The sequence below is a fragment of the Bufo gargarizans genome, chromosome 1, assembly GCF_014858855.1.
Source record: "Bufo gargarizans isolate SCDJY-AF-19 chromosome 1, ASM1485885v1, whole genome shotgun sequence".
NCBI lineage: Eukaryota > Metazoa > Chordata > Amphibia > Anura > Bufonidae > Bufo > Bufo gargarizans.
Window position 1 is genome coordinate 619,705,718 of NC_058080.1, and position 27,689 is coordinate 619,733,406.

General features: G+C 42.8%; 1 protein-coding gene across 2 annotated transcripts in view; it reads left to right on the forward strand.

Annotated features, from left to right (window-relative positions):
- The window catches only part of EPB41L4A (erythrocyte membrane protein band 4.1 like 4A), a 251,276-nt gene extending 226,767 nt beyond the window's left edge, over positions 1–24,509 (forward strand). For both annotated transcript variants that reach the window (XM_044275942.1, XM_044275943.1), the window contains 6 exons: positions 7,909–8,028; positions 12,412–12,459; positions 19,278–19,346; positions 21,351–21,461; positions 23,628–23,706; positions 23,856–24,509. In XM_044275942.1, the coding sequence (XP_044131877.1) occupies positions 7,909–8,028; positions 12,412–12,459; positions 19,278–19,346; positions 21,351–21,461; positions 23,628–23,706; positions 23,856–23,963 (535 nt within the window). In that variant the 3' untranslated portion in view covers positions 23,964–24,509. The remainder of the gene's footprint in view (positions 1–7,908; positions 8,029–12,411; positions 12,460–19,277; positions 19,347–21,350; positions 21,462–23,627; positions 23,707–23,855) is intronic.
- Positions 24,510–27,689: the final 3,180 nt, after the last annotated feature.

Sequence of the window (27,689 nt, forward strand, 5' to 3'; positions counted from 1 at the left end):
GGCTTAGTAAAAATTCCTTGCCTGCCACCTAGTGGTGCTGAAAGGTAATTTCCAGTGGTACACAAATACACTATTGTGTGGTTACATTGTTATTAGTTGAATGGAGGATACTCATTGATATTATGTAATTATATAATAAGAAGTAGCATCTATGGCCAAATTGTGCCCAAAGTGTCAATATTATGTGTGGCCACCGTTATTTTCCAGCTCTGCCTTAACTCTCCTGGGCATGGAGTTCACTAGAGCTTCACAGGTTGCCACTGGTATCCTCTTCCACTCCTCCATGACGACATCACGGAGCTGTTGGATGTTAGAGACCTTGCACTTCTCCACCTTCCGTTTGAGGATGCCCCACAGATGCTCAATAGGGTTTAGGTCTGGATACATGCTTTGCCAGTCCAGCACCTTTACCCTCAGTTTCTTTAGTAAGGCAGTGGTCATCTTGGAGGTGTATTTGGGGTCATTATCATGTTGCAATACTGCCCTGCACCCAGTTTCCAAAGAGAGGGGATCATGCTCTGCTTTAGTATGTCACAGTACATGTTGGCATTCATGGTTCAATGAACTGTAGCCCCCCACAGCCGGCGGCACTCATGCAGCCCCACACCATGACACTCCCACCACACTTGACTGTAGGCAAGACACACTTGTCTTTGTACTCCTCACCTGGTTGCCACCACACGCTTGACACCATCTGAACCAAATAAGTTTATCTTGGTCTCATCAGACTGCAGGACATTGTTCAAGTAATCCATGTCCCTAGTCTGCTTGCCTTCAGCAAACTGTTTGCAGGATTTCTTGTGCATCATCTTTAGAAAAGGCTTCCTTCTGGGACGACATGCAGACCAATTTCATGCGTATGGTCTAAGCACCCCTCTAACCTCTGCAGCAATGCTGGCAGGACTATTGCTATCTCTGGACATGACGCTCAGCATGTGCACTTATTTTCTTTGGTCGACCATGGCGGGGCCTGTTCCAGGTGGAATCTGTCTTGTTAAACCGATGTATGGTCTTGGCCACCGTGCTGCAGCTCAGTTTCAGGGTGTTGGCAATCATCTTAATGTAGAGCGACAATTCTTTTTTTCGGATCCTCAGAAAGTTCTTTGCCATGAGGAGCCATGTTGAACTTCCAGTTACCACTATGAGAGAGTGTGAGACCGATAATACCAAATTTAACACATCTGCTCCCTATTCATACCTGAGACCTTTCAACAATTATGAGTCACATAACACCGGGTAGGAAAAATGTCTAATTGGGCACAATTTGGCCATTTTCACTTAGGGGTGTACTCCCTTTTGTTGCCAGCGGTTAAGACATTAATGGCTGTGTGTTGCGTTATTTTGAGGGGACACCAAATGTACACTGTTACACAAGCTGTACACTGACTACTGTACATTGTATCAAAGTGTCACATCTTCAGTGTTGTCCCATCAAAAGATATGATAACATAATTACAAAAATGTGAGGGGTGTACTATCCATCTACCTACCTACCTAATCTAGCCAACCTATCTAATCTTTATATCCAGATTTATCACAGTGGCTCAGGCTGGACGATAAAGCTGGTGCAGATAGACAGTTTTCTCTAACTATATGCCAGCTATTGGTTGGCCTACTTTCAGACAGACCTATGCCCAAATTGTAGTGCCATTTTCTTTCTTCTTTCCTTTCCTGTAAAACCCCACCCCTTCCTCTAAGCTCCTCCTTTGTCCCATATGTCGGGGGGGAGTTGTAGAAACCCTAGATGCTCCAAGTTGCACTAATTTGCCCAACTTTTTAGACAGATTTTTGGCACAGACACATGAGTAAATCTGGGCCCTAGGGTGCAGTCCCATGTGCCCGTAGGTGGCTGGACAGGATGGTGTGCCATTGTTCATTGTTTGCTTTTCTCCTTTGCAAATGAAGCCTGACAGAAAATAAACATTTCTCTTCTATTTTATGCTGCACTGGCAGCAAATCTGTTCCTCTGCCAAACAATGTCATTCCATCTCCAACCAGTAATGATCCAGTCTATAGAAGCAGCGTCTCATGTACTCTCCATAGAGTCTTTTTCATTCTGAACCTGTTATGATCAATACTTGGCAGCTTCATTATAAATTAAATTACTTTGAGTAAAAAGGTGCCAAGGAAAGCAGTCATAAATCTGAACCTAATGTGTGTGTAAGCAGTTTGTCTTTGATGCTTGTGTATTGTCAGTGTTGATACAGCCGGAGGATGTCTGTAGAATCCCATTAAGCTCACGGTCAGTCACCATACAGGAGTATAGAATACAATGATATTTATATTAACATTACTCCATGTAAAAATGTGGCATAGTTAAAGGGGTTGTCCAGGTTTAGAAAAAAATGGCTGCTTTTTCCCCATAAATAGCTCCACACCCAACCACAGGTTATAAGTGGTATTACAGCTCGGCCTTATTCACTTTTATGGAGCTGAGCTGCAATGCCAGACACAACCCATTGACAGGTGTGACACTGTTTCTGGAAGAAAGCAGCTGTGTTTTTGTAATGCTGTAAAACTTTGTAAAGAGGACCTTTCACTGCTCCTGACATTACAATATTAGTACCTGGCTGTGTAGGGCATTACCAGTAGATGTCAGGGCACTGCTCCATTCCCCGCTGTACCACCCTGTTTACTTTTGCCGCCCTGTATACTTATTAGTAGCATCTGTACAGGGAGGAGGAGACGGCCATGTTTCTCAAGGGGCATCTGTTTCTTTCTGGGAGCCATGGAGAAAAAAAAGCTCACCTTTTCCCTGGCTGTGACGCTCTCCAGGAGAAGGACACGCCCCCTGAGAAACACGCCCGTCTCCTCCTACCTGTACCGATGCTACTCATTAACATAAAGGCCGGCAAAAGTGAACAGGGGGCACAGCGGGGATTGGCCAGCATTGCTTACTTGAGCAGTGCTGGCCAATCTGAGGGCAACAGGAAGTGTCTTGGACGACCACATGCCCAGTATGAGAAGCAGGGCAGCCATCATGGATCGCAGAAGAGTAGTAGTCTGGAAATTGGTGGATCTGCAGCAGAAAAGATGGAAAGGGAGGACACCACGTAAGTGTTTTGTTAATTCCCCAGTTAATGTGAATTTTTTCCTTGAACCATAGGGTTGCTTTAAATTCTGAATCTGCTGCCAAGCTGTCCACAAGTTATTAACAGTCATCCATTATGATTTCATTGTCCCTGCTCCAACAAATCGCCTAAAATGGCAAAGTATTCAAATGCAGGAGCCCTGGTTTCTTTAAATCCATTCCATTTTAAGCCTTGTTGGGGAAAACTATGCGAGTGTCCCATGATGAAAATGAATGGTAATAGCTCTGCCTTGTTACACCCAATTCACTTTTGCTTCATTTTATCTTTACAAATGAGAACTGATGACAGGCAAATGCAAAAACATCTGCCTATATGAACGTAGCTTGATAGTGAATATCCACTCCTTAAACGCCATTTAAAACCAATCTAAATAGGTTGAATAGTTTGTGCTGAGTATTTTGTTTGCTGTATCTTTATAACATTGCGCTTTGTTTTTGTGATAAAGAGTTCCAAACATTCTGCGTAGACGTAAACCGTCATTTCAGGTGATTTTCAGAATTGCTTGTGCGTACATGAGGAATAACAGCATTTCTAACCATTATACGAATTGTGTCCTGCTATTGTCAGCAGTTTTACACTTTGCAGGCTCCATGAAATGGTAGAACCCTTACTAGAAACCTCTCCCCTCTCCATAGACATTTATTGGCAGCAACTATAACCTGATCTCTCAGTGACACTGACAATTAGTCTAGCTCGCTGAAGAAGGATTTTACAGGTATATGCTATAGGTAAGTAAATAGGAAAGATTCCTTTGTCAGGGTCTGCCAGTGGTCTGTTGAACTATGGAGGTATAAAAAAAATACATTCTGGCTACTCTTTAACATAAAGTTCCCCTGCAGCCACCACCATGGGATTGTGGGAGCTAGTGCACACCATAATACGTTGAAGTCAGTAAGTAATAATCCAGTGTGCAGTGAACTCCTAAGCTCCCTCTAGTGGCTGCAGACAGTCTGACATTCTGTTTGAAATCTATATGTGTGTAGGCGTTTCAGAGCGATTCATTTAAAAAAAAAAAACTGACTGCTATAAAGCTATATAAAAATTATTAGCATGCATCTTGAACCTAAAATGACATGGTATACAGTACATGCAACTTTTATTTGACTAATGCATGTAAGGGTACTTTTACACTTGCGGCAAACGATTCCGGCAAGCAGTACTGTTGCCGGAACTGCCTGCTGGATCCGTCAAAACGCATGCAAACTAATGGCATATGTCTGACAGATTAGGATCCTGATCGGTATAACTAATGCATTGAAAGGCCGGATCCGGCATTAATGCATTTCAATGGGGAAAAAAGTGTTCCGGAATTTTGGACGCTGCGGTATTATCTCCGTTCTGAAATGTCAGAATGACTGAACTGAAGACATCCTGATGCATCCTGAACGGATTGCTCTCCATTCAGAATGCATGCTAGGACGGAACTCAATACCGGAAAAGAACCCTAAAAAGGTACTTAACGCAAAAGTCACAATTGAAACTATAGTCCCAGGTTGAGAACAAAACCCAGGATGCTTGTTGGATACATCAGCCGTAAATGCGGCTTGTGCACAATGTTCTACTTTCACAAGACTTGTAGGATTTGATGGTCGACTTTTTCGCAGCGTTCAATGAAATCTTATCGACAAGCCTGTTATTAGCACTGGTTTCTGTTCCTTTCCTTTTTATCTTCTCCTTCAATCCACAGAATAATACCGCCCCAGAGAATAGACAGAAAATAAAAAGCTGGTTGTATTTTGGCACAGTGTCTGAATTCTCTTTAATCTTTCATGGTCACGGCAGGAGGTTGTCATCCCGGGTTGTAGTTGTGTGAACGCACATGTGCAATTGGATACATTAATGTCATTATAGATTTCTGGGTTGCGTTTCCCTGGGAATAATTCCTGCTGGCTCCTGTCACTTTCGTCTCGTGCTGTTACTGATGTCTACTGTGACACTTGCCAAGTTTAAGCTGGACCCCAAAATTCTGGTGTGCAGTATATACCTATTGATTAAAGTCAAGTGTGGGAACTGATCGTTACAAAATCAGCAGGACGTACGTGAGTAGAACACTTCTATTTCTATGGACCCAATCTGATCATTTGGCTGCTTAAAGGGGTTGTCCGAGTAATTTGTTGTGTGTAATCCCGCTTCCACTGCTCTCTCCCTTTCACGGGTCTTTGTGACTTCGTCTGCTATTTTAGAGTTTTATTTTCATGGATCTATACACTCCTTCATCTCTTCTATTACATTGTTTGATATTGCATCATTAGGATAGGATTTGTTTTGTATCCTATGAGTAGGAAATGAATCTGTTTTAATTTAGATTTTTGGGTTCATGGTGACTAGCACTCCCCACGTACTCCTTCCCATAAAGTCTGGGCAGCCTTTGAAGAGCACGAGATAACACACCTCTTAATTGCAGAAGTACACCGCGTGCCCGTGTGAATTCTTCTCACAACAATGACCTCATGTGTACTCGAGTATGGGAACTTATTCTGGAACTTTTTCTGTGCAATTTGGAAAATTGTCTTTGACAAAATTAGGAAACCCTTTACTGCTGATCATCTCCCTTGATCCATGCTGAATCATGCTGTTTGACTTCAGTTAATAGGACAAGGCCATGACAGGCCCTCTCATTGTACTGTTTTATAGACACTGCCTTGCTTATTGTGTGTGTTGTGTACATATGGGGGACATTTACTAAGCATGTTGGGCCAGAATTATGGTGTACAATGCAGCAAAAAGAATGGCGTTTTGATTTGCATGAAATATATCAACTGTTTTCGCCACAATTTTCACCATAAAGAATGCATCACGCCAGAAATGAGTTATAAATGTCAAAGTGGGCAGGGCTATCAAATTGGCGCATAATACGCTTCATTTATCATCCTCTTATCGGCAGAAATGGCTCAAATTGTTGTGGACAATTAAGCCAGCTTATGTGGTGGTGTTTTGTGTAAAAAGTCGCAGTTATAGAATAAAGATGGGACTTTTGTCAAAAAGTCACATTAAGGCTATATGCACACGAACATTGTTTCCATGTCCGTTCCGTTTTTTTTTGCGGATAGGATGCGGACCTATTCATTTGAATGGGTCCGCAAAGAATGTGGACAGCACACCATGTGCTGTTAACATCAGTATGTCCGTTCTTTAGCCCCGCAAAAAAATAGAACATGTCCTACTCTTGTCCGTTTTAGGCATTGTTACAACAGATCCGAATGTCATTCCTTTTTTACAACAGATCTGGATGTCACAAGTCAAGAGAAATAGGCGGATAATCAAGTTTATATTTTAAAATAGTCACATTTTAAAAGTGGTGTGCGCCTTTTGATATATGAGGTGAAACAAATCACCACTTTTGATTTGTAAATTTTGCATTTTTCTGGTGCAAATTACTCCCAATATGTAACCAGAAAATGACCAGTTGTTTAAATGAAGTTTTTATTTTAAACATATGTGTTTCTAGAATTATTATTATTTTATTTTATTTTTTTAAACATGCAGTTTTCACACTGGTCATTAGGCCTCGTAATATGTTGAAAATTCCTGTTTGTAGAGATCATTTTTCAGCAGTCATCTCATTATCATCACAAGCTTGATTACAATAAAATATAACACAGGATACACTACTTACAACAGGTGATGATGTCACAGCTTGTCCAATCCCCCTCCCTGCACAATGTCACGGAGCATGCCTAAAAAACTCTCCCATAGAAGCCAATGAAACACCTCCAGATTATTGTCTCAATAGCCCATGTGGCTGCTGTAAAGCATATCACAAAATGCCTTTTACAGACATTCAGGCAAGATTGCAGCCCCTATAATAATATACATAAAATAGAATAAAAAATCTAAGAACAGCTTGGCAAAAAAAGAATATTTTAATATCTGGTTTTCATTGGAAGAAAAAAACCACAGGTGACACAATCCTTTTAAATGACCATTAAATATGTCAATCTGCCCCTACAGTAATCCAAATCTATTGCTGGACTAATCATGTTCATTTCTTCACTTTCCATATTGATATATAGAGCATTGTATTTGTAAGTGGTTCTGCTTCAGTGTTATTTCCATCATATGTTATCTCCCATTGCAGCAACCAATATCAATGAAATACAGTTCTGAAAGGGGTTGGCCCATCTGGGACATTGATGGATATGCCATCAGGGTCAGATATGTGCTGGTCCCACCTCTGGGAATCGCTCCTATCTCCAGAACAGGGCCCCCACAGTGAAGGAGAGCACGCTGCGCACCATTCCTCTCTTTGCGAGTTCTAGAACAGCTGAGTGGGCACGCTCGGCTGTTTTCGGAAGTCTCATAGTGATGAATGGAGGGGGCATAGAGTAAGTGTGGTCACCGTTCCCATAACCACTATGGGACTGTTGGAAATGTCAGAACTCCCATAGCAGCTGCTGCTCTCAGTTCACTTCGGGGGCCTCGTTCTGGAGATAGGAGTGGGTCTCACATTGGTGGCATATCCTAGCAATATGCCATGAATGTCCCAGATGGCCCAACCCCTTTAATACCAGTTCCATATCTTTTAAGTTCAATAAGGACAATAATTAATTATAATAAACTATGCTGCAGATTTGGTGTATTCAGTAAACCAAATGTTCAAAATGTATGTTTTTAGAATTTTTCCAGTTTGCTTGTTACTGAGGCTAGCTTTTTTCCCCCCGATAACCCACAAGCCAGGCTTTCTATTCTTCAGACCTACTGTGTAATTCTCTCTAAAACAAGCACAGCAGCTAAATAACATAGTGGCAGAAGCATTAGTCACATGATTGCACTTGCACTCGCTTCAGTGAAAACATAAAGAATTCGTTTATTGCAGGTTACGGCAGGAAAATGACATGGTGGATTCTGCTCCACAGTGGGAAGCCGTTTTAAGAAGACAAAAGGAGAAGAACCAGGGTGACCCTAATTTCCGGAGGTCAAGGCATCGATCTCGATCGTATGTTGAGTATAAGTGTACAGTTTGTTTCTAGCTCACCATCTATATTACTAGTATGGCTAACCTGTGTAATTTGATTCACATTACCCTGCTGAGTGATGCTGCATGGTCCGGTGCTCACTGGTATATCCTTATTGTTCATGCCTTTTGTACACTTATTAGTCATTATTCAGATGAAGAGTTTTATTCTCCTCGGTCTAGTTGGGTTTCACCACACCACAACAAAGGGCAAATATTCATTGGTTTTTCGACATCTCTTAGGGTCCATTCACACGTCCGTTGTTTCTTTCCTGATCTGTTCCGTTTTTTGCTGAACAGATCTGGACCAGATCTGGATCCATTCATTTTCAATGGGTCCTGAAAAAAAATCTGACATTGTGCTGTCCGTTTTTTTTCAGGACCCATTGAAAATGAATGGGTCCAGATCTGTTCAGCAAAAAACGGAACAGATCAGGAAACAAACAACGGACGTGTGAATAGACCCTAAATGTAATAATTTAGCATTGCTTCCTCATATGCTTGTCATCCATGAAAACCTATGAGATGCACAGTGAGAGGTCAGCCATAGACATGCGTTGTATAGCCTCGGAGCTGGTGAATTATTATGTAAGCTAGGGCATGGACACCCAGTGCAGTCTACAGGTCATGCACGCCCGAGATCTGAGTATGGTATACCTGGTATACACCAAAGCAAACCACCAGTGGCACCAGGGACTGGGGCTCTAAATCTAACCACTAAGAGACCAGACTTTACAGAATAGGACAGTACACTTCACTACTTTAACTGAGGTGCTAAACTAAGGCTACATTCACATGACAAAAATGGCCATTAAAAATGGTCCTCTTCAATTGAGTGGGGGGCTGTCGACATACTGCCTGATAGGGCTCATCATGCTGATTAAAACTATACCTTTCTTTTGTCTGTATGATAAATAGCTGCAGAGATATGAGAGTTGTTATTCATATGCATATGAGAAGTTCGAGCACCAGGGGGCGGGCTGGAACCCTTTGAGCACTCCCTTGTAACACCCCCTGTGATTTGCACATGCCCCCTCCCCTTGATTGACAGCGCTAGACAGCAGGCTGATGGCAGAGCCCTGTCCAGTAGCTGTGAGCTGGTAATGTCATATCACTATGTACTATAGCTTCACCACTCTGATGTCTGCTCAGAATGCTAATCTACATATTACTGCTTTATTCACAGGCAGAATATCTGATTAGAAAGATATCAGTAATATGTGTTAGCTTATAAGCATAGAAAAGAGATACTTCTCTATGTGGTAAAATTATATATGGTGGTACAGTGGTCTATCATGCATATAGAGATCCCAGGAGAGATTTATGTTTTTTTGTTTTTCTCTTTTATTTAAACCATATTAAAATTCTATACTATAATAAACAATATATAATCTAATAATATTTATTTATTTATTTATAAAACGCAGCCATTTTTCACTGACTGGGACACTAAGCAGAGACACCAGATATTATTCATAAAGGGGGCTTTCTAATATTATGTAAATCAGTGTTAAAGGCAATCTCCGCTTTTGATCACCATATAATTCATTTCTGCATGTATCTTTATAGTGCGCAAGACTCCCTTTTTCAGACACAGAGCTTTAAATCTCCTTCACAGACATAAATTTTAAAGATGACATGCTGGGTTCCTGCAGCTGCCACTAGAGGGAGCTGAGGAGTCATTCTTTCCCATTAGAGTAGTACAAGGAATATGGACTGGAAATACATTTTTTTGTATGATTATTGTTTGAATTTCTGTCTGCATTACTACCTCATGTTAAAGGGGGTTTCTGGGACTTTTTAACTGGATAGGTCATCAGTATCTGACCTCACCGATCAGCTGTTTGAGAAGGCCTGGTGGTCTTGTGAGTGCCGCTGCCTTCTCACAGCCCACCAAGCACAGCACTGTAGATGGTATATCGGCTGTGCTTGGCACTGCAGCTCAGCCTCATTCACTTGAATAATACTGAGCAGCGCCTAGGCCACGTGACCGCTGTATGTGACGTCACTGGCCTAGGCTAAGCATCGCTCACAGGAGGCCCGATGCCTTCACAGCTGATCGGTGGGGTGTCCTGAGTGTTGGACCCCCACTGATCAGATGCTACCCAGGAGATAGGTCGTCAGTTAAATTGTCTCAGAAAACCCCTTTAATATAAACAAAAAGGAACATTCGTCAGTGTAGTTTTCCTGTGATGTCAGCGCATGTTATTGTGTGCTCAGGTCAGCGCAGGGATGAGGTCGATCAGCTCCACCAACAGCCACGTCACCTTCCCAGCAATAAAGAGAAAATCTGCCAACCGGCCAGACTCTTTACTGGTTTGTTAAGAAGCAAATGAATAATATTAATCCACAAAAAGCGTTTAACCTGTTCCTGACCAGTGATGAAAATGGACGTTATGAGCAGCCGTTTCATACCTTTTTATCATGACGATTTTCCAGGTGCCATCAGTGTGCCTGTGAGATCAGTGGCGAGGGCAGGGCCGGGGTAGGGGAAAATGCCAATCCCAGCAACTAACCCCTTGATTGCTGTGATCAAATATTATTGCAGCACAGTACAAGAAAGAGTAACCCCTTCTAGAAATGGCGTTCGGTCCCAGGGCCGTAATTGCCGGGGATGGCATCACCATGGAGACAGCTCCGGACCTAATTAGGGAACATTTGTAGTTTTTCCAATAGGCGGGCGTGCATATCTCTGTGTACAGGCACAGTATCCTGGCATGACAGCATATTATTATTTAAAAATAAAAAAGGAAATACCCGGTGACAAAAAAAAAAAAAATTGAATGGCTCACAGATGCAATCCCCCTACCCCGCCGCATTCTACAGTATGAACAGTGTCCAGACCCATGTGAACAATGAAGAGGCTGCAGTGCTGTCATCTGCTGCAGATATTACAGAGTAACGACACCCGGAAATAACGTCTCACACATAAAAATCATGTTAATGCTTTATTTCCAGCCCTGTCGTGAAGAATAGAAAACTTAATTGGTTGCTGTGGGCAAGTTGACAAGTCCTAACGAGAACCTGTCACCTCTCCTAACCTGTATGCCGTAGCAAATAATTGTGTTCCCCCCTAATATATACCAATTCTCCAGTATCCTTTCCAAATGCTCTGTGTTGTTCCATTCCTCTGTTCTTCCTACTGCAAGTTTATAAATAGTCAACTGGGTGTTACCAGGTGGAGGTGTGTTACTGCGCATGCTCACACTGTGCAATCAGTGCTGCCATTGTCCCGTTGGCAAGGGGAATGGTAACACCTGGTTGGCAATTTATTCATATTCATTCATCTCTAGGAGGAATAACAGAGGAATGGCACAACACAGAATTGTAAGGAAAGATGCTACAGAATAGTTTTTTTGTGGAGTTTTACTAAAACAGACATGTCGGGACAGATGACAGGACCTGTTCAGTGCACAAGGACCATTGGTTTCATACTTCTGCTGCACCACAAACAGAAGAGCTGTTACTATTACATAAAGACAAAAGAATACCATATGCAAAGTATACAGGCACTCTGGGGGCAGCTCTCAGAGATACCGAACAAATGAAGGGCTGCGGACCGATATGGCTGATATTTTCTGTTGTTCAAAACCATAAAATCTGCGCCAAAATCTGCATACTGTATGTTACCTGTGGATTTTGCTGCAGATCTTGCCCTATGCATTGCAAAAGGTGAAATCAGCAACAGAATCAACATGCTTTAGATTTGGAAATCATAGAATCCCGGCCCCACCTATCCCTTGGTTTACCTTGATTGACTCTGTAGTAAAGGGGTATTCCCATCACATACAATGGGGGCATATCGCAAGGATATTCCCCCATTGTCTGATAGGTGCAGGTCCCACCTCTGGGACCCGCACCTACAAGGAGAACGGAGCGGGGAAAGCTGTGGCTGGAGGACCCTGGGTTTCCCGGGGTCTGTCTGTCCACCACCAAGCGCTGCTCCCATACAAGTGAATAGGAGCGCACGCGTGGCCCCTGCTCCCATTTCTATGGGGCAGACGGAAATAGCCAAGCCAGCGCTCTGTTATTTTTAGCGGCTCCATTGAAATGAATGGAGGGTGGCTGCGCACGCCCTACATTCATTTCCCTGCTCCGTTCTTGTAGGTGCGGGTCCCAGACAGTGGGGGCCTATCCTAGCGATCTGTCCCCATTGTATGTGATTCCATCTTCCACGTTTCCATACAGTAGACGTGTTCGCTGTCACTCAGATTATATGATACATGTGATGTATGTAAAGCGCTGCGGAATATGGTGGCGCTATATAAATAAGTATTATTATCTCTGAGCGTGAGGTTCTGCTATTAGACTGTAAACCAAACCTTAGTAATTCATTCATTGATTGACTTTTTTTCTTTTTGTCAGGAGAAGCCCAGATATCCAAGCAAAAGAGGCATTGTGGAAACACATTCAGTAAGAGTTCACTGTATATTGTATATGGCTTTACTGCAGAATGTAACTGAGAATCTTTTACACATCTACAGGGAGAATTTTTGAAAAATGGCGTTTCATGTCAGTCTTCAGCAGAAACGTGCAGGCCGCTTAGTGAATTTATTGCTATCAGGCCATTCAGAAAAGGAAATCTATGAGTAAAGTTATAGTAAATCTGTCAACTTCCGGAGTAGCAAAAAAAAAAAAAAACACAACAAAAAGTTGCAAATGTTAGTGCAAAACTGGCATGTGCCATAATTTATCATTTTGGCTTGTGTAAAGACATCATGATTTTTTTCTCATGTTTTCCGCATAGGCTTTTCAATAGCTAAAATGAAAGGCTGGAAAAATGGCATATCTAGAGAATGCATGAGGTTGACCCAAAAATGCCAGAAAATGCATTGTATTGTGCTTAATATTTCCTATTGAGTTTCAGCTGACAATGACTTTGATTGAAAAAAAAAAAAAAAAAAAAACTCCAGGAAAAACACTGCAAAAACTCTGGAAAAAATGCCATGTGTGAAGCCACCCTTATAGGCGTGCGCAGCCTATTGCATTAGGGTGTGCACCCTAAAGCACAAACACACACCGCGTGCGTGTGTGTGTGTATATATATATATATATATATATATATATAGATATAGATATATACACACACAAATACCCTAAGGGGTTTCAGAGTACATTATTCATTATTATATAGGGGTAATATAACTAAGGGGTATCAGGGTAAATTATACAGGAGTAATATAACTTATATTATATAAGTTATATTTCCCCTTCATCATGTCGCCTGAGATAGCCCTCCTCAGTTATATTACCCCTGTATAATAATGTACCCTGATACCCCTTAGTTTTACCCCCTGTATAATTTACCCTGATCCCTCAGTTATATTACCCCCTGTATAATATCCCCGATAGCCCTCCTCAGTTATATTACCCCCTGTAATTTACCCTGATACTCCTCAGTTATACGGCATCATATAACTGAGGGGTATCAGGGTACATTATACAGGGGTGTAAATGACGGGGGGTAGCAAGCAGCAGGGAACATACAGGGCAGAGTTCCAGTGGCTTAGAGTGAGTTCGCACAGATAACAGTGATAACTGAGTACAGATAATGTAGCAGATGTCACCTGCAGTCCTATGTAACACCACAGATGACACAGTGGTAACTCTGAGTACAGATAATGTAGTAGATGGGTGTGAGGCCCCAGAATTCAGAACACACACAGTGTGACCTGAAGTCTGGGGCCAGGCTTAGACAGTGTGGGCCAAATCCTAGAGCCCCCCCCCCCCCCCCAAACAGATATGTGGATGGACATTACATATAATGGTACACACTATACAGTAGAGTACAGCAGCACATACCCGTTACATCCAGTGACGTCTCCTGTGATGTAGACCTTCCTCAACGTCTTCATTCGGAGAGAAGACCTCCATGATACCTTCTTTCAGCCGCGACTCTGCAGAGTTTCACAGAAAAATGTTTAGATTTCTCACTTTACTATCATCGTCAGATAACAGACCTCCCCTCCCCCAGTAGTGCCCTCTGTATAATTATAATATATACTGGCCCCTCTGTGTTATTATTATTCTTAATATTATAATGGCCCCCTCTGTATTAGGCTCCATTCACACGTCCGCAGAATGTGTCCGCATCCATTACGCAATTGTGCGTAACGGGTGCGGACCCATGCATTCTCTATGGGGAGGGAATGAATGTGGAAAGCACACAGTGTGCTCTTCGCATCTGCATTTCCGGAGCGGCCTGCCGAACTTCCGGTCCGCGGCTCTGGAAAAAAATAGAACAGCTGCGGACAAGAATAGGCTGTTCTATGGGGGTGCCGGCCGGGTGTATTGCGGATCCGCAAAACACTACGGACGTGTGAATGGACCCTAATAGTAATAATTATGGCGCTCTTCAGCCCCTCTAGCATACAGTCCCATGTAAAATACATCACTCCTTGCCTTCAGCCCCTCCAGCATACAGTCCCATGTAAATAATATCACCCTTCCTCTCTTCGCTGCCTGCCTTCAGCCCCTTCAGCATACAGTCCCATGTAAAATACATCACTCCCCACCTTAAGCCCCTCCAACATAGTCCCATGTAAAATACAAAACTCCCCCTGTCTTCAGCCCCTCCAGCATACAGTCTCATGTAAAATACATCACTTTCTCTGCCTTCAGCCCCTCCAGCATACAGTCCCCATGTAAATAATATCACTTCACCCCCCTCTCTTCAGACCCCTCTAACATACAGTCTCCAATACAAGGATTATTCCTCCTCCCTTCAGCCCCTGCAAAAAGCCCCCCAAGTACACAAAACAGCCAATCTTCTCCTCCACATACGGACCACGAGGCTGAAGTTGGTTTCTTATTCGTCCAGTTTCTTATTCACTGAAGTTGGTTTCTTATTCGGCAGTTTCTTATACATTACTATGACAAATAAACCTTTTTTTCTCTTATTCCTCTGCAGTAAATCTGTTTTTTTTCTACATAAATGTTAAATATTATTTGTGAACAATCAGATTAATAAAAAAAAATCTAGATTATTTGTGTTTTTACTAAAAAAAAACAATGCATTTTGAATAAGTAACTGAGGAATTTAAGGGGTTAAACGCTGTTGGGCCACTGATCTAAGGGTGGGAATTTAAAGAGTAAGGACCCCTCCATAATACCCAACTGTACCCAGCCTGGCCCAAACTGTGGATTGGCAAGAAAACAGGTGCCAACCTTGCCAACTATATACATTTTCAGCATTTTGAATAAGTTACTGAGGAATATAAGGGGTTAAACGCTGTTGGGCCACTGATCTAAAGGTGTAAATATATAGAGTAAGGGCCCCTCCATAATACCCAACTGTACCCAGCCCGGCCCAAACTGTGGATTGGCAAGAAAACAGGTGCCAACCTTGCCAACTATATACATTTTCAGCATTTTGAATAAGTAACTGAGGAATTTAAGGGGTTAAATGCCGTTGGGCCACTGATCTAAGGGTGGAAATTTAAAGAGTAAGGACCCCTCCATAATACCCAACTGTACCCAGCCTGGCCCAAACTGTGGATTGGCAAGAAAACAGGTGCCAACCTTGCCAACTATATACATTTTCAGCATTTTGAATAAGTTACTGAGGAATATAAGGGGTTAAACGCTGTTGGGCCACTGATCTAAAGGTGTAAATATATAGAGTAAGGGCCCCTCCATAATACCCAACTGTATCCAGCCTGGCCCAAACTGTGGATTGGCAGGAAAACAGGTGCCAACCTTGCCAACTATATACATTTTCAGCATTTTGAATAAGTAAACCGATTACCACAGCCGCGCTCATGCCTGAGTGGAATGGTGGGTGTTGGGGCTGTACAGCGCAGGCAGATTTCACACTCAATGAAAATTTCTCCTTGTGTAATACAAAGATGCCCTTCCACACCAAAAAATATTAGCACTTGATTTTTGGCCACTACCTTTTTGGATATAATATAGGGGCCATTATTCTTCTAATTTGTTTCCTAACGTGAGTTACCAAATGGGCTTTAACCCCTTAAAATCACCAAAATGCTGAAAATGTATATAGTTGTCAAGGTTGGCACCTGTTTTCCTGCCAATCCACAGTTTGGGCCAGGCTGGATACAGTTGGGTATTATGGAGGGGTCCTTACTCTTTATATTTCTACCCTTAGATTAGTGGCCCAACGGCGTTTAACCCCTTAAATTCCTCAGTTACTTATTCAAAATGCTGAAAACGTATATAGTTGGCAAGGTTGGCACCTGTTTTAATGCCAATCCACAGTTTGGGCCAGGCTGGATACAGTTGGGTATTATAGAGGGGTCCTTACTCTTTATATTTCCACCCTTAGATTAGTGGCCCAACGGCGTTTAACCCCTTAAATTCCTCAGTTACTTATTCAAAATACTGAAAATGTATATAGTTGGCAAGGTTGGCACCTGTTTTCCTGCCAATCCAGAGTTTAGGCCAGGCAGGATACAGTTGGGTATTATAGAGGGGTCCTTACTCTTTATATTTCCACCCTTAGATCAGAGGCCCAACAGCATTTAACCCCTTAAAATCACCAGTTACTTATTGAAAATGCTCAAAATGTATATAGTTGGCAAGGTTGGCACCTGTTTTCTTGCCAATCCACAGTTTGGGCCAGGCTAGATACAGTTGGGTATTATAGAGGAGTCCTTACTCTTTATTTTTCCACCCTTAGATTAGTGGCCCAACGGCGTTTAACCCCTTAAATTCCTCAGTTACTTATTCAAAATGCTGAAAATGTATATAGTTGGCAAGGTTGGCACCTGTTTTCCTGCCAATCCACAGTTTGGGCCAGGCTGGATACAGTTGGGTATTATAGAGGAGTCCTTACTCTTTATATTTCCACCCTTAGATTAGTGGCCCAACGGCGTTTAACCCCTTAAATTCCTCAGTTACTTATTCAAAATACTGAAAATGTATATAGTTGGCAAGGTTGGCACCTGTTTTCCTGCCAATCCACTGTTTGGGCCAGGCTGCGTACAGTTGGGTGTTATGGAGGGGAACTTACTCTGTATATTTCCACCCTTAGATTAGTGGCCCAACAGCATTTAACCCCTTAAAATCACCAGTTACTTATTCAAAATGCTGAAAATGTATATAGTTGGCAAGGTTGGCACCTGTTTTAATGCCAATCCACTGTTTGGGCCAGGCTGGATACAGTTGGGAATTATGGAGGGGCCCTTACTCTTTATATTTCCACCCTTAGATTAGTGGCCCAACAGCGTTTAACCCCTTAAATTCCTCAGTTACTTATTCAAAATGCTGAAAATGTATATAGTTGGCAAGGTTGGCACCTGTTTTCCTGCCAATCCACAGTTTGGGCCAGGCTGGGTACAGTTGGGTGTTATGGAGGGGCCCTTACTCTTTATATTTTAACCCTTTGATTAGTGGCCCAACGGCGTTTAACCCCTTATATTCCTCAGTTACTTATTCAAAATGCATATTTTTTCATCCATTTTTCACTATCGTTTTTTTCAGTAAAAACACCAATAATGTAGATTTTTTTTTTATTAATCTGATTGTTCACAAATAATATTTAACATTTATGTAGAAAAAAACAGATTTACTGCAGAGGAATAAGAGGAAAAAAGGTTTATTTGTCATAGTAATGTATAAGAAACTGCCGAATAAGAAACCAACTTCAGTGAATAAGAAACTGGACGAATAAGAAACCAACTTCAGCCTCGTATACGGACCTGTAGCTTCTGCTCCTCTCTCCAACGTGCTCTGTTGAATCTCCTGCATTTCTTGAGGCCCCGCCCCCTGTATGACGAGACTCCGCCTCTTCCTCCTATCAGCATACCTCCCTGGAGCAAATCCATTCTAGGGCTCTACTGTCTCATAGGCTTCAGTACACTCGCCTGGAGCCTATGTAAAGCATGGGATCAGGAGTTGGCACTTGGCAGATGGCAGTGCTGCACGGAGGTGATGATTAAGGTGTGCCCAGGCACACCCGGCACACTCCGTGCGCACGCCTATGACCCTTATACTCATTATTACTCCTTGTCATTAACATACACATCCTCCAGTCACAGTCCCACGTACTGTCATTTCTCCCACTCCCACCTCACACCACATCAGACATCTACAACCACATTACCACTTTTTGTATCGCTCCTTACAATCCATGCTTCACGTCCGCTCCTTGAACTTTTGTTTTCTTTAGCTCATACCCAATAAAACCAGTAGATCCAGTGGTTGACATTAATGGTTATAATGGGTCATAATAATGCTCCTGATACAACCACTATAACCAGCAGGTCTTCTGGCTGGCCTGATACTGATCTTGGCTTTTTCGCTTTTGCTGATGTTCCACAAGGCAGTTAAAGGGGTTCTATATTGATGACCTATCCTCAGATGATCAATATCAGATTGGCGGGAGTCCGACACCCGGCACCCCCTCCGATCAGCGGTATGGGGAGACGGTGTGAACGTGCCGTGTCCCTTCTCCCTTCCTGCTAGGTCATCAATATAGGAGAGCTCGGAGAAGCACCATTATTTAGAGACTGCACCACAGACAAGGTAACAAGGTCAAATCTACTTCTTTGGGGTATTTGCTGCTATCACGTGAGTTGTGAACTTCAGTGCCAGGAAGTTCATAAGCGCCAGAGGGTGGCAAAATGTGTTCCAGAATCTACTTCTGACACAATAGTGAGAAGCAGTCTATTAAAGGGGTTTCCTCAATTCTTCAAACAATAACCCCTACATCTTAAAGAAGTTGTCAAGCAAATGAAGCAAAAGATATTAATTTCATAACGGTGTACAAAAATGAAAAGAAAATCTTATGCACCTCTGCGTTCCCCGCTGTGTCTGTTCTGATGCTGTACATCGCCATTGCTCTCTGCTTCCTAGTCCCTCTGAACACAGAGGAAATGCCCAAATTGCTGACCCAGGCAGGTCACCTCTGAGGCATTTTGCCATAAGAACTTGTTTTCTTAAATTTTGTTACCAGTCAATTGTGAGCTGGAGTAAAAGCTTTGAGCTTCCTATGATAAGGAAGCAGCAGCACTGGCGGTGGCTATGGAAAATACAGAAATTTCCCCAATTTCCACTGCGCACTGCATCTGAAGGACAGTACGTGACGCTAGTACTGTCACCAGAAGATATTTGCTAAAATGGATGCCGTAGCGTTTAATACTTATACCTAACTCCATCCATTAGACTCTGAATCTGAGAGGATTTCATTAGTTACAATTATCAGTCATGCCGTTGCTGTTTATATGTAATTACCAAAATGTTCAGATCTGGAAATTGTTCATTTGCAGGAAGGAACTGGTCGACCCCTCAGGCTTATCTGCAGAACAATTAAAGGAAATTCCGTACATGAAGATAGAGTAAGTTAATTAACCTTAAATGCACCCACTGCTAGCGGAAGGCTCCTTAAAGCAGTACTGCGGGAGGAAAAATATTTTTTCTATACATGAGACCATATAATGCACATGAAGCACTTGTCGCAAGTTAAAACATCACTGAAATAAATGAAGGACATTCATTGATCACAGTTATGTTATAAAAGGGGTCTAATTAATTTTTTGGTCTCCCCTTCCCCACCGGACCTGTGGATGGAAACATACTTACCCCGTCCCCACCGCTCAGTTACAGGTCCTTCCATTTGTGGTGCTCCGGTCCCCGCTTATCAACTTTAGGAATAGATAGGGGCCACATGTGCCGCAGCAGTGGTGACTTGTACCTCAAGATAGATGTCACTGGGTCATGCGCCACTTGCGGGACACCTCACCGATGCGGCCAGTCATTTGCTGCAACTACGTGAACTGAAGGAGCCAGTACAAGTAGCAGGGGTATTATGTTTCCCTCCAAAGGCATGGCGGGGAGGGGTTTACCAAAAGGTGGAGAACACCTTTAAAGTATGGTACATATCTTCAGTCGCATCATTTTAGCTTAGACGGAATCTGTCACCATGATCTTGGACAATTATCTGCAACGCTCGTTCATCGGGTAATATGATCCTTCATGTGGTCACCAAAATCATTGTTTGCTGGCAGCAGATTGTGCCGTCTAAACACACTCTGCGAGGACGAGCATTAACGACAAGCTATGGCATTAACGGTCACTCCTGCCTATACTGTGGAGGAGATCACTGCATGTAATAGCAGCGGTCTCTGTCACTGACGGGCAGGCCATTGGCAGGAAGGAGTGCTTCCTCCCCGACAATCGTCTGCTTAATCTGATAGGAGAAAGGGACCTTAAAGGGACACTGACAGGCCTTCTGAGGATAATTAGCTCTTTATATGCCCCCCTAGGTCTTATAATAAGTTCCCAATTCATTTTCCTGTCCCTGACATTCGGAGATCCTGCGCATGCGCAGGACCCCCGAATGTCGGGGGACAGGAAAATACCGCCCAGCGAAGTGAATACTAATGAGATGGGCGTGTCCAAGGATCTGGCAGTTGGGGCGCGGGCTGGGCACAAATGCGACACAAAGAACGCCCCTTGGGCAGAAAGGACAGGTGATTATAAAGATGATTTTTCACGTTAAACAATGCGCACAGGGATAATAATATGAATTGGGAACTTATTATAAGACCTAGGGGGGCATATAAAGAGCTAATTATCCTCAGAAGGCCTGTCAGTGTCCCTTTAAAGCTGCACGTCTGTGTTTTCTTTTTTATGATCAGATTAAAATGGTTAGTGTTTCATGAAGATGTCTGTGAAGGGTCATTGTGTCCATTTTTGTGCGCTGTCACCTGGTCTCCACGTGCACTGCTAGGCAGAAAAAAGGATCTCCAGAGCATCTCCTATCAATGGTCAGTGAAAACCAATGACAGAACGCAGATGCCATCCATGTTCTGTCAGTCACTGACCCATAGACTATTGGTGTTTTGGTCTATATCATGGACCACAGTAGTGAATGTTTCCAAAGTTTTTTGCTGACCCAGTCAGTGGAACAACCTGGAAATGTGAACAAACGCATTACAATCAATAAACGCGATTGACTGATGTGGGAATAAGCCCTTCATCTGTACTCACAGGTCAGTGAATCATGGGACAAATTCAGACCTTTTGGACATTGCTACAGATGAAATACTGATGTTTTTGCAGACGAGTGAACAAGGCCTCACACGTGCAGTTTTGTTTGGGTCAAATGCTGAATAGATATAAAACAGAAGTATAGGTCTTCCATTTTTGTTTTTTATTTATTTTGGATATATGTCTGCCTTTGGTTAAAGAAAACCTTTATACCAATGACATCTATACCAGATACAGTCCGTCATTAATGTAGACATGCCTGTATTTACCGTATATGACATTTTGTGCTGCTCCGTGTAAACTGTAAGTTCTCACTGTACTGTAAGTCGTATCATTTTGGTTTTGTCTAGGACTCAAGGTGATCCTATACGTATCAGACACTCTCACTCCCCCCGAAGCTTCCGCCAGTACAGGAAATCACAGTGTTCTGACGGTGAAAGATCAGTTCTGTCTGAAGTCAAGTAAGTTCTGGAAACGCATTTAATGAGAACAGTGACTAGTAGCTAAAGGGGTGCAGGTGATCAGTGGGTTCAAAGAGCCCTATGCACGTGGCATTTAGAGGGCTCTGGTACAGATTTATTTTTTTTGTGAGGCCCAGAATCTTGAAGTTATACTTTAATGACTGTCCTCTGATATGTTTTAATGGTTCTGTACTTTTTATGGTACAATATATAGTACTGCGCAAATGTTAAGATAGGTGTGGGAAAAAATGCTTTAATAATAGAAGTGTTAATAGTTTATCAGTTAACATAATACAAAGTGAATAAACAAGAGAAATCTTAATCAAATCAATATTCGGTGTGACCACCCTTTGCCTTCAGCATCACTTCTTCTAGGTGCAATTTGGATCATCTAGTTTTAGAAAAATGCACAGCACCTAACTCATCAAAGGGCCTTAGTGGGAAAGGGGTGTAGACTAAGATGTGACGTTTTGCACCAAATTGTGCCTCAATTCTGGCCTAACATTCTGCTGTACACTAACCCAACCACTAGACAGGAGTGTCTATCCTGCACCAAATCTATCATCCAGCCTGAGGCACTGTGATGAACTGGTGCATATCCAGACAGCCATCTACAAGATTATTGAGGGGGTTTTCCTGGAGGAAAATACTGACCTATCTTCAGGAAGGTCACTCGTGTTAGGTCGGTGGGGCTCTGATCTAGGCACCCCAGTATCAGCTGTTTGGAGAGACTGCAGTGTCTGGTGACCACTGCGGCCTCTTCCGAGGCCATCAAAGTCATAACTTATGTGAAGCCTGGTCCCATCATCAAGTAAATGAGACAACCTCAGCTACTGTACAAAGTACAGGGCTGTGCTTGGTAAGGAGGCCACAGCGCAGGAGTAAGATCCCACTGATCAGATATTGATGACCTGTGCTGATAGTTCAATTGTCTCCTTCACTGTCTCTTAAGATGTGATGGAGATAAACCTAGCCTAATTAAACTATATGTAGTTATTGTGACACTTTATGAGGTACCTTATGCTGCTATCTCTGAGGGCAGCATTGTGTAGCGATAGACACGCTGATACTTTTTGAGTGCTTATATGGTAAACTGTGCAGCATGTGACCAGCATGGAGCCCAGTGGTACACATGATATGTGGGCTCCTCTGCCCTCCAGACTCTGATTGACAGGTATCTCCCTATGCACAGTAATGGGGAACAAGCTCCAATCAGCAGCTGGAGGGCAGGGGAAGCCCACATTTCATTGGACTCCTTGCTAGTCATGGACAAAGGTTCGCCGAAACGAGTGTTGGGGCTGGCGCCATCCTGGAGGAGGCACAGAATGGGTAATTGTTTTTTTGTCCTGCACATTTTGCTTTTGATAATTATTGCACTTGCACTTTATTGGTTCCCTTTTGTGGACATATATGAACTATTCCCACTGTGTTCTCCTACAGTAGATGTCACCTTTTTCCCCTGCACCCTTTACTAGGTTTTAACTTATACATTTTCTTGGTAAATAAACACATACTGATTGCTAACGACCTATTAGAAACTGGTTACATTCCCCATGTAATGACAATTCTGGAGCATCTAGTCTTATCACTCTATGTCGTGCCATTTCTCTAATATTCCTACTAGAATCTTATGGCTGAAACAGCTGCTGCCAATTAATTCATAAAGTTCTAGGAGGAATAACAAAGGAATGGCACAACATAGCTATATGAAAAGATGCCCCAGAATCGTTAATACAATGGGAATGCAAGTACTGTAGTTACTGTATTAGGAGAGGTGACGGGTCCTCTTTAACATAACATTACTCAAAATCAAATTCACATAAGGTTGCCTTTACACCCTCCAGATTTTGTTGCAGAAATTTCCACAACCAAAAATTAGTTCCATCCACCTAAATTGGGCTTGCCGAAATCCATGGGCTTTCTGCCCCATTTATATGAATGGAACTGATTTTCAGTTGTGGAAATTTCTGCAACCAAATCGTCAGCGTGTGAAGATGGCCTTTCATAAGTAAGACTACTGAAATCAGAGTCTGCCACTGCACAATGTTGCCCCCTCCCACGTTGCATGTTCATAGACAGATAATGGTCCAGCACCATGTTGTAACCTTCAATGTGGTCTTCATGTTTGTTAAACCAATGATGATACCTGTATGTTTCTTTTAAAAGTGCAAAAACTGATCTTGTTCCACCTTTGACTGTGACACGAGCCTTGGATACCCATTGCACAACTGGACCTTCTTCACAGGTTAGTAAATCAAGGTTGTTTAAATCGTACATCAGTAGACACTTTGTGAACTACAAACCCTGAATCGATGATGTCTCGTTTTGCCACTGTTTGGAGATCACCTTGACTAGAACATGCATTTGATACAGTAATTCCAATTTGTATTTCAGAGGCGAAACGGGTCCAAGGATAGTTTGATTGAAACTGGTGTTTCTCATGGCAAGGATGGAAAGCACAGTGTAAAAACCATAAAAGCAGCACAGACCGCTGAAACCTGACAATAATGGAAAATGGTGGTACTTCTGAACGGATTATCGATGGACCAAGAACCCCCATAAGTTCTATTTCCATGACAGACTAAATGGAGGATCTTTTCAGACCCTGGTCTCGCTGGAGCCTACATCACAGTGATCATTAATAGCAGAGTTATTACCTGTGAGTGTTGTGGTCACTTCGCTGAAGAAATTGTGGAAACCAAACACTCAACGACCTGAACAAAGCTTGTGTCTCATCCATCAGCCGCCAATGTTACAGTGAACACCACATGTGCTGCTCCAGTGCCATTGTTACAAACCCCAGCTACACTTTTATGTGGTCTGTGACGACAAAAGCCAATCATGTCTAGCTGCCGGAATTTTTACACATTTGACGTTACACATACTTGTTTGGCACAATCTTAGCTGTTAGTTGCTACACGGGCATTTGGCCCATAGATGCTTGTATACCAAGTGATACATTATTTGTAAAATTGTTTTTATTTTGAGGACTTTGAATTTATTTTATTCTTGCAGTATTAAAATCCAAAAGTATTTAAGAATAAAAGTCTAGACAAAAATAAACTACTTGTATTTATTTAATCAGCCTATGGACATGCTGCCACCGAGGACCGCACGGCCATTAAAGCCACAGGGTCATTAACTGATGAGAGGCAAACCATTTATCTGGTGTTCATTGGTAACGGGCATGCGGTTTTGTGTTTTATAGTGTGACCATTAATGCACCAAAAATACAAGACCACACATGTAGTATGAATTCATTCTTTATTTCATTGTAATAAGAATATTATGATAAAGACATAATAAATATGCAGTATGGACTAACAAAATCCATACTGCATATTTTTTATGTATTTATCAATTCACCCAAACAGTGATTTTGGTGTTCCAGTGTGGCCATTAACAGTAAACCCAGAAATCAGCAGCCAGACCAGTCCCTTCTACAATAGCATGTTAAACAAATTAGTCTACCCTGGCAAATGGATTTAGGCTGCTTTCACACAAGTGTATTGAAATCTGCTTGGATTCCGGATGATATACCATCAGTATTGCTTCAGTGTTTCATCCTGATTTACATGTGTATTCCTTCCTTCCTGGTTTTTTTTATGCACTCTAATAATAATCCTACCTGAATAACCATTTACAGTGGATTCCAGTACATAAAACCCAGGCCATATGCACGGGCACTGTCGGATGCAGACCCATTCAACTTGAATGAGTCTGCACCGCAGAAAAAGAGCATGTTCTATTTTTTATTTTTTGCAGTGCGCAGATCGGAATGCCACGGAAGTACTACGTTCCGCTCCGTATCGCGCACCCACAAGTGGTGCCCGTATACAGGGAGTGCAGAATTATTAGGCAAGTTGTATTTTTGAGGATTAATTTTATTATTGAACAACAACCATGTTCTCAATGAACCCAAAAAACTCATTAATATCAAAGCTGAATATTTTTGGAAGTAGTTTTTAGTTTGTTTTTAGTTTTAGCTATTTTAGGGGGATATCTGTGTGTGCAGGTGACTATTACTGTACATAATTATTAGGCAACTTAACAAAAAACAAATATATACCCATTTCAATTATTTATTTTTACCAGTGAAACCAATATAACATCTCAACATTCACAAATATACATTTCTGACATTCAAAAACAAATCAGTGACCAATATAGCCACCTTTCTTTGCAAGGACACTCAAAAGCCTGCCATCCATGGATTCTGTCAGTGTTTTGATCTGTTCACCATCAACACTGCGTGCAGCAGCAACCACAGCCTCCCAGACACTGTTCAGAGAGGTGTACTGTTTTCCCTCCTTGTAAATCTCACATTTGATTATGGACCACAGGTTCTCAATGGGGTTCAGATCAGGTGAACAAGGAGGCCATGTCATTAGATTTTCTTCTTTTATACCCTTTCTTGCCAGCCACGTTGTGGAGTACTTGGACACGTGTGATGGAGCATTGTCCTGCATAAAAATCATGTTTTTCTTACCTTGCAGACTTCTTCCTGTACCACTGCTTGAAGAAGGTGTCTTCCAGAAACTGGCAGTAGGACTGGGAGTTGAGCTTGACTCCATCCTCAACCCAAAAAGGCCCCACAAGCTCATCTTTGATGATACCAGCCCAAACCAGTACTCCACCTCCACCTTGCTGGCGTCTGAGTCGGAATGGAGCTCTCTGCCCTTTACCAATCCAGCCATCTGGCCCATCAAGACTCACTCTCATTTCATCAGTCCATAAAACCTTAGAAAAATCAGTCTTGAGCTATTTCTTGGCCCAGTCTTGACGTTTCAGCTTGTGTGTCTTGTTCAGTGGTGGTCGTCTTTCAGCCTTTCTTACCTTGGCCATGTCTCTGAGTATTGCACACCTTGTGCTTTTGGGCACTCCAGTGATGTTGCAGCTCTGAAATATGGCCAAACTGGTGGCAAGTGGCATCTTGGCAGCTGCACGCTTGACTTTTCTCAGTTCATGGGCAGTTATTTTGCGCCTTGGTTTTTCCACACTCTTCTTGCGACCCTGTTGACTATTTTGAATGAAACGCTTGATTGTTCGATGATCACGCCACAGAAGCTTTGCAATTTTAAGAGTGCTGCATCCCTCTGCAAGATATCTCACTATTTTAGACTTTTCTGAGCCTGTCAAGTACTTCTTTTGACCCATTTTGCCAAAGGAAAGGAAGTTGCCTAATAATTATGCACACCTGATATAGGGTGTTGATGTCATTAGACCACACCCCTTCTCATTACAGAGATGCACATCACATAATATGCTTAATTGGTAGTAGGCTTTCGAGCCTATACAGCTTGGAGTAAGACATCATGCATAAAGAGGATGATGTGGTCAAAAAGGAGATTTTTGTGAAACTCACCTGTAAAATCTTTTTCTCGTCTTTTCCATTGGGGGACACAGACCATGGGTATAGCTTAGAGGTATTACTAGGAGGGACACTATGCAAAAACGAAGCTCCTCCTCCTCGGGCTATACCCCCAGACACCTCCAGGAGGACTTCAGTCGTTGCAAAAGCAGTAGGAGAAGGAGAACTGAAAAAAACCACAATGGAAACCAACATGCCAACTAAACAAAAAAAGCGGGCGGGAGCTGTGTCCCCCAATGGAAAAGACGAGAAAAAGATTTTACAGGTGAGTTTCACAAAAATCTCCTTTTCTCGTACATTCCATTGGGGGACACAGACCATGGGACGTCCAAAAGCAGTCCATGGGGTGGGAAAAACCAACACCGCCAGGAGAAAGAACGTCCAACCGTTAAACGGGCACCACGGCCTGCAATACCCTGCGCCCGAGGACAGCATCAGCCGAAGCCAGCGAGTGCAACTGATAAAACTTAGTGAACGTATGCAAGGACGACCAAGTGGCAGCCTTACACAACTGGGAGGCGGAGGCGCGATTGCGTCTGGCCCAGGAAGCTCCCACAGCCCTTGTGGAGTGAGCGGTAATCCGCGACGGGGGAACCTGACCACGAGCGCGATAGGCCGCAGCAATAGCGGAACGGATCCACCGCGCCACAGTAACCTTGGAAGCCGCCAGACCCTTACGAGACCCCTCGGGAACCACAAAGAGGGAGTCCGAACGACGAAAGGAGGCGGTGGCCCCCAGATACATCTTCAGGGCCCTGACGACGTCCAGGGAGTGGAGAGCACGTTCCTTGGGGTTCGCCGGAGAAGGACAAAAAGAGGGCAGGACAAGATCCTCGTTAAGGTGGAACGGGGAAACC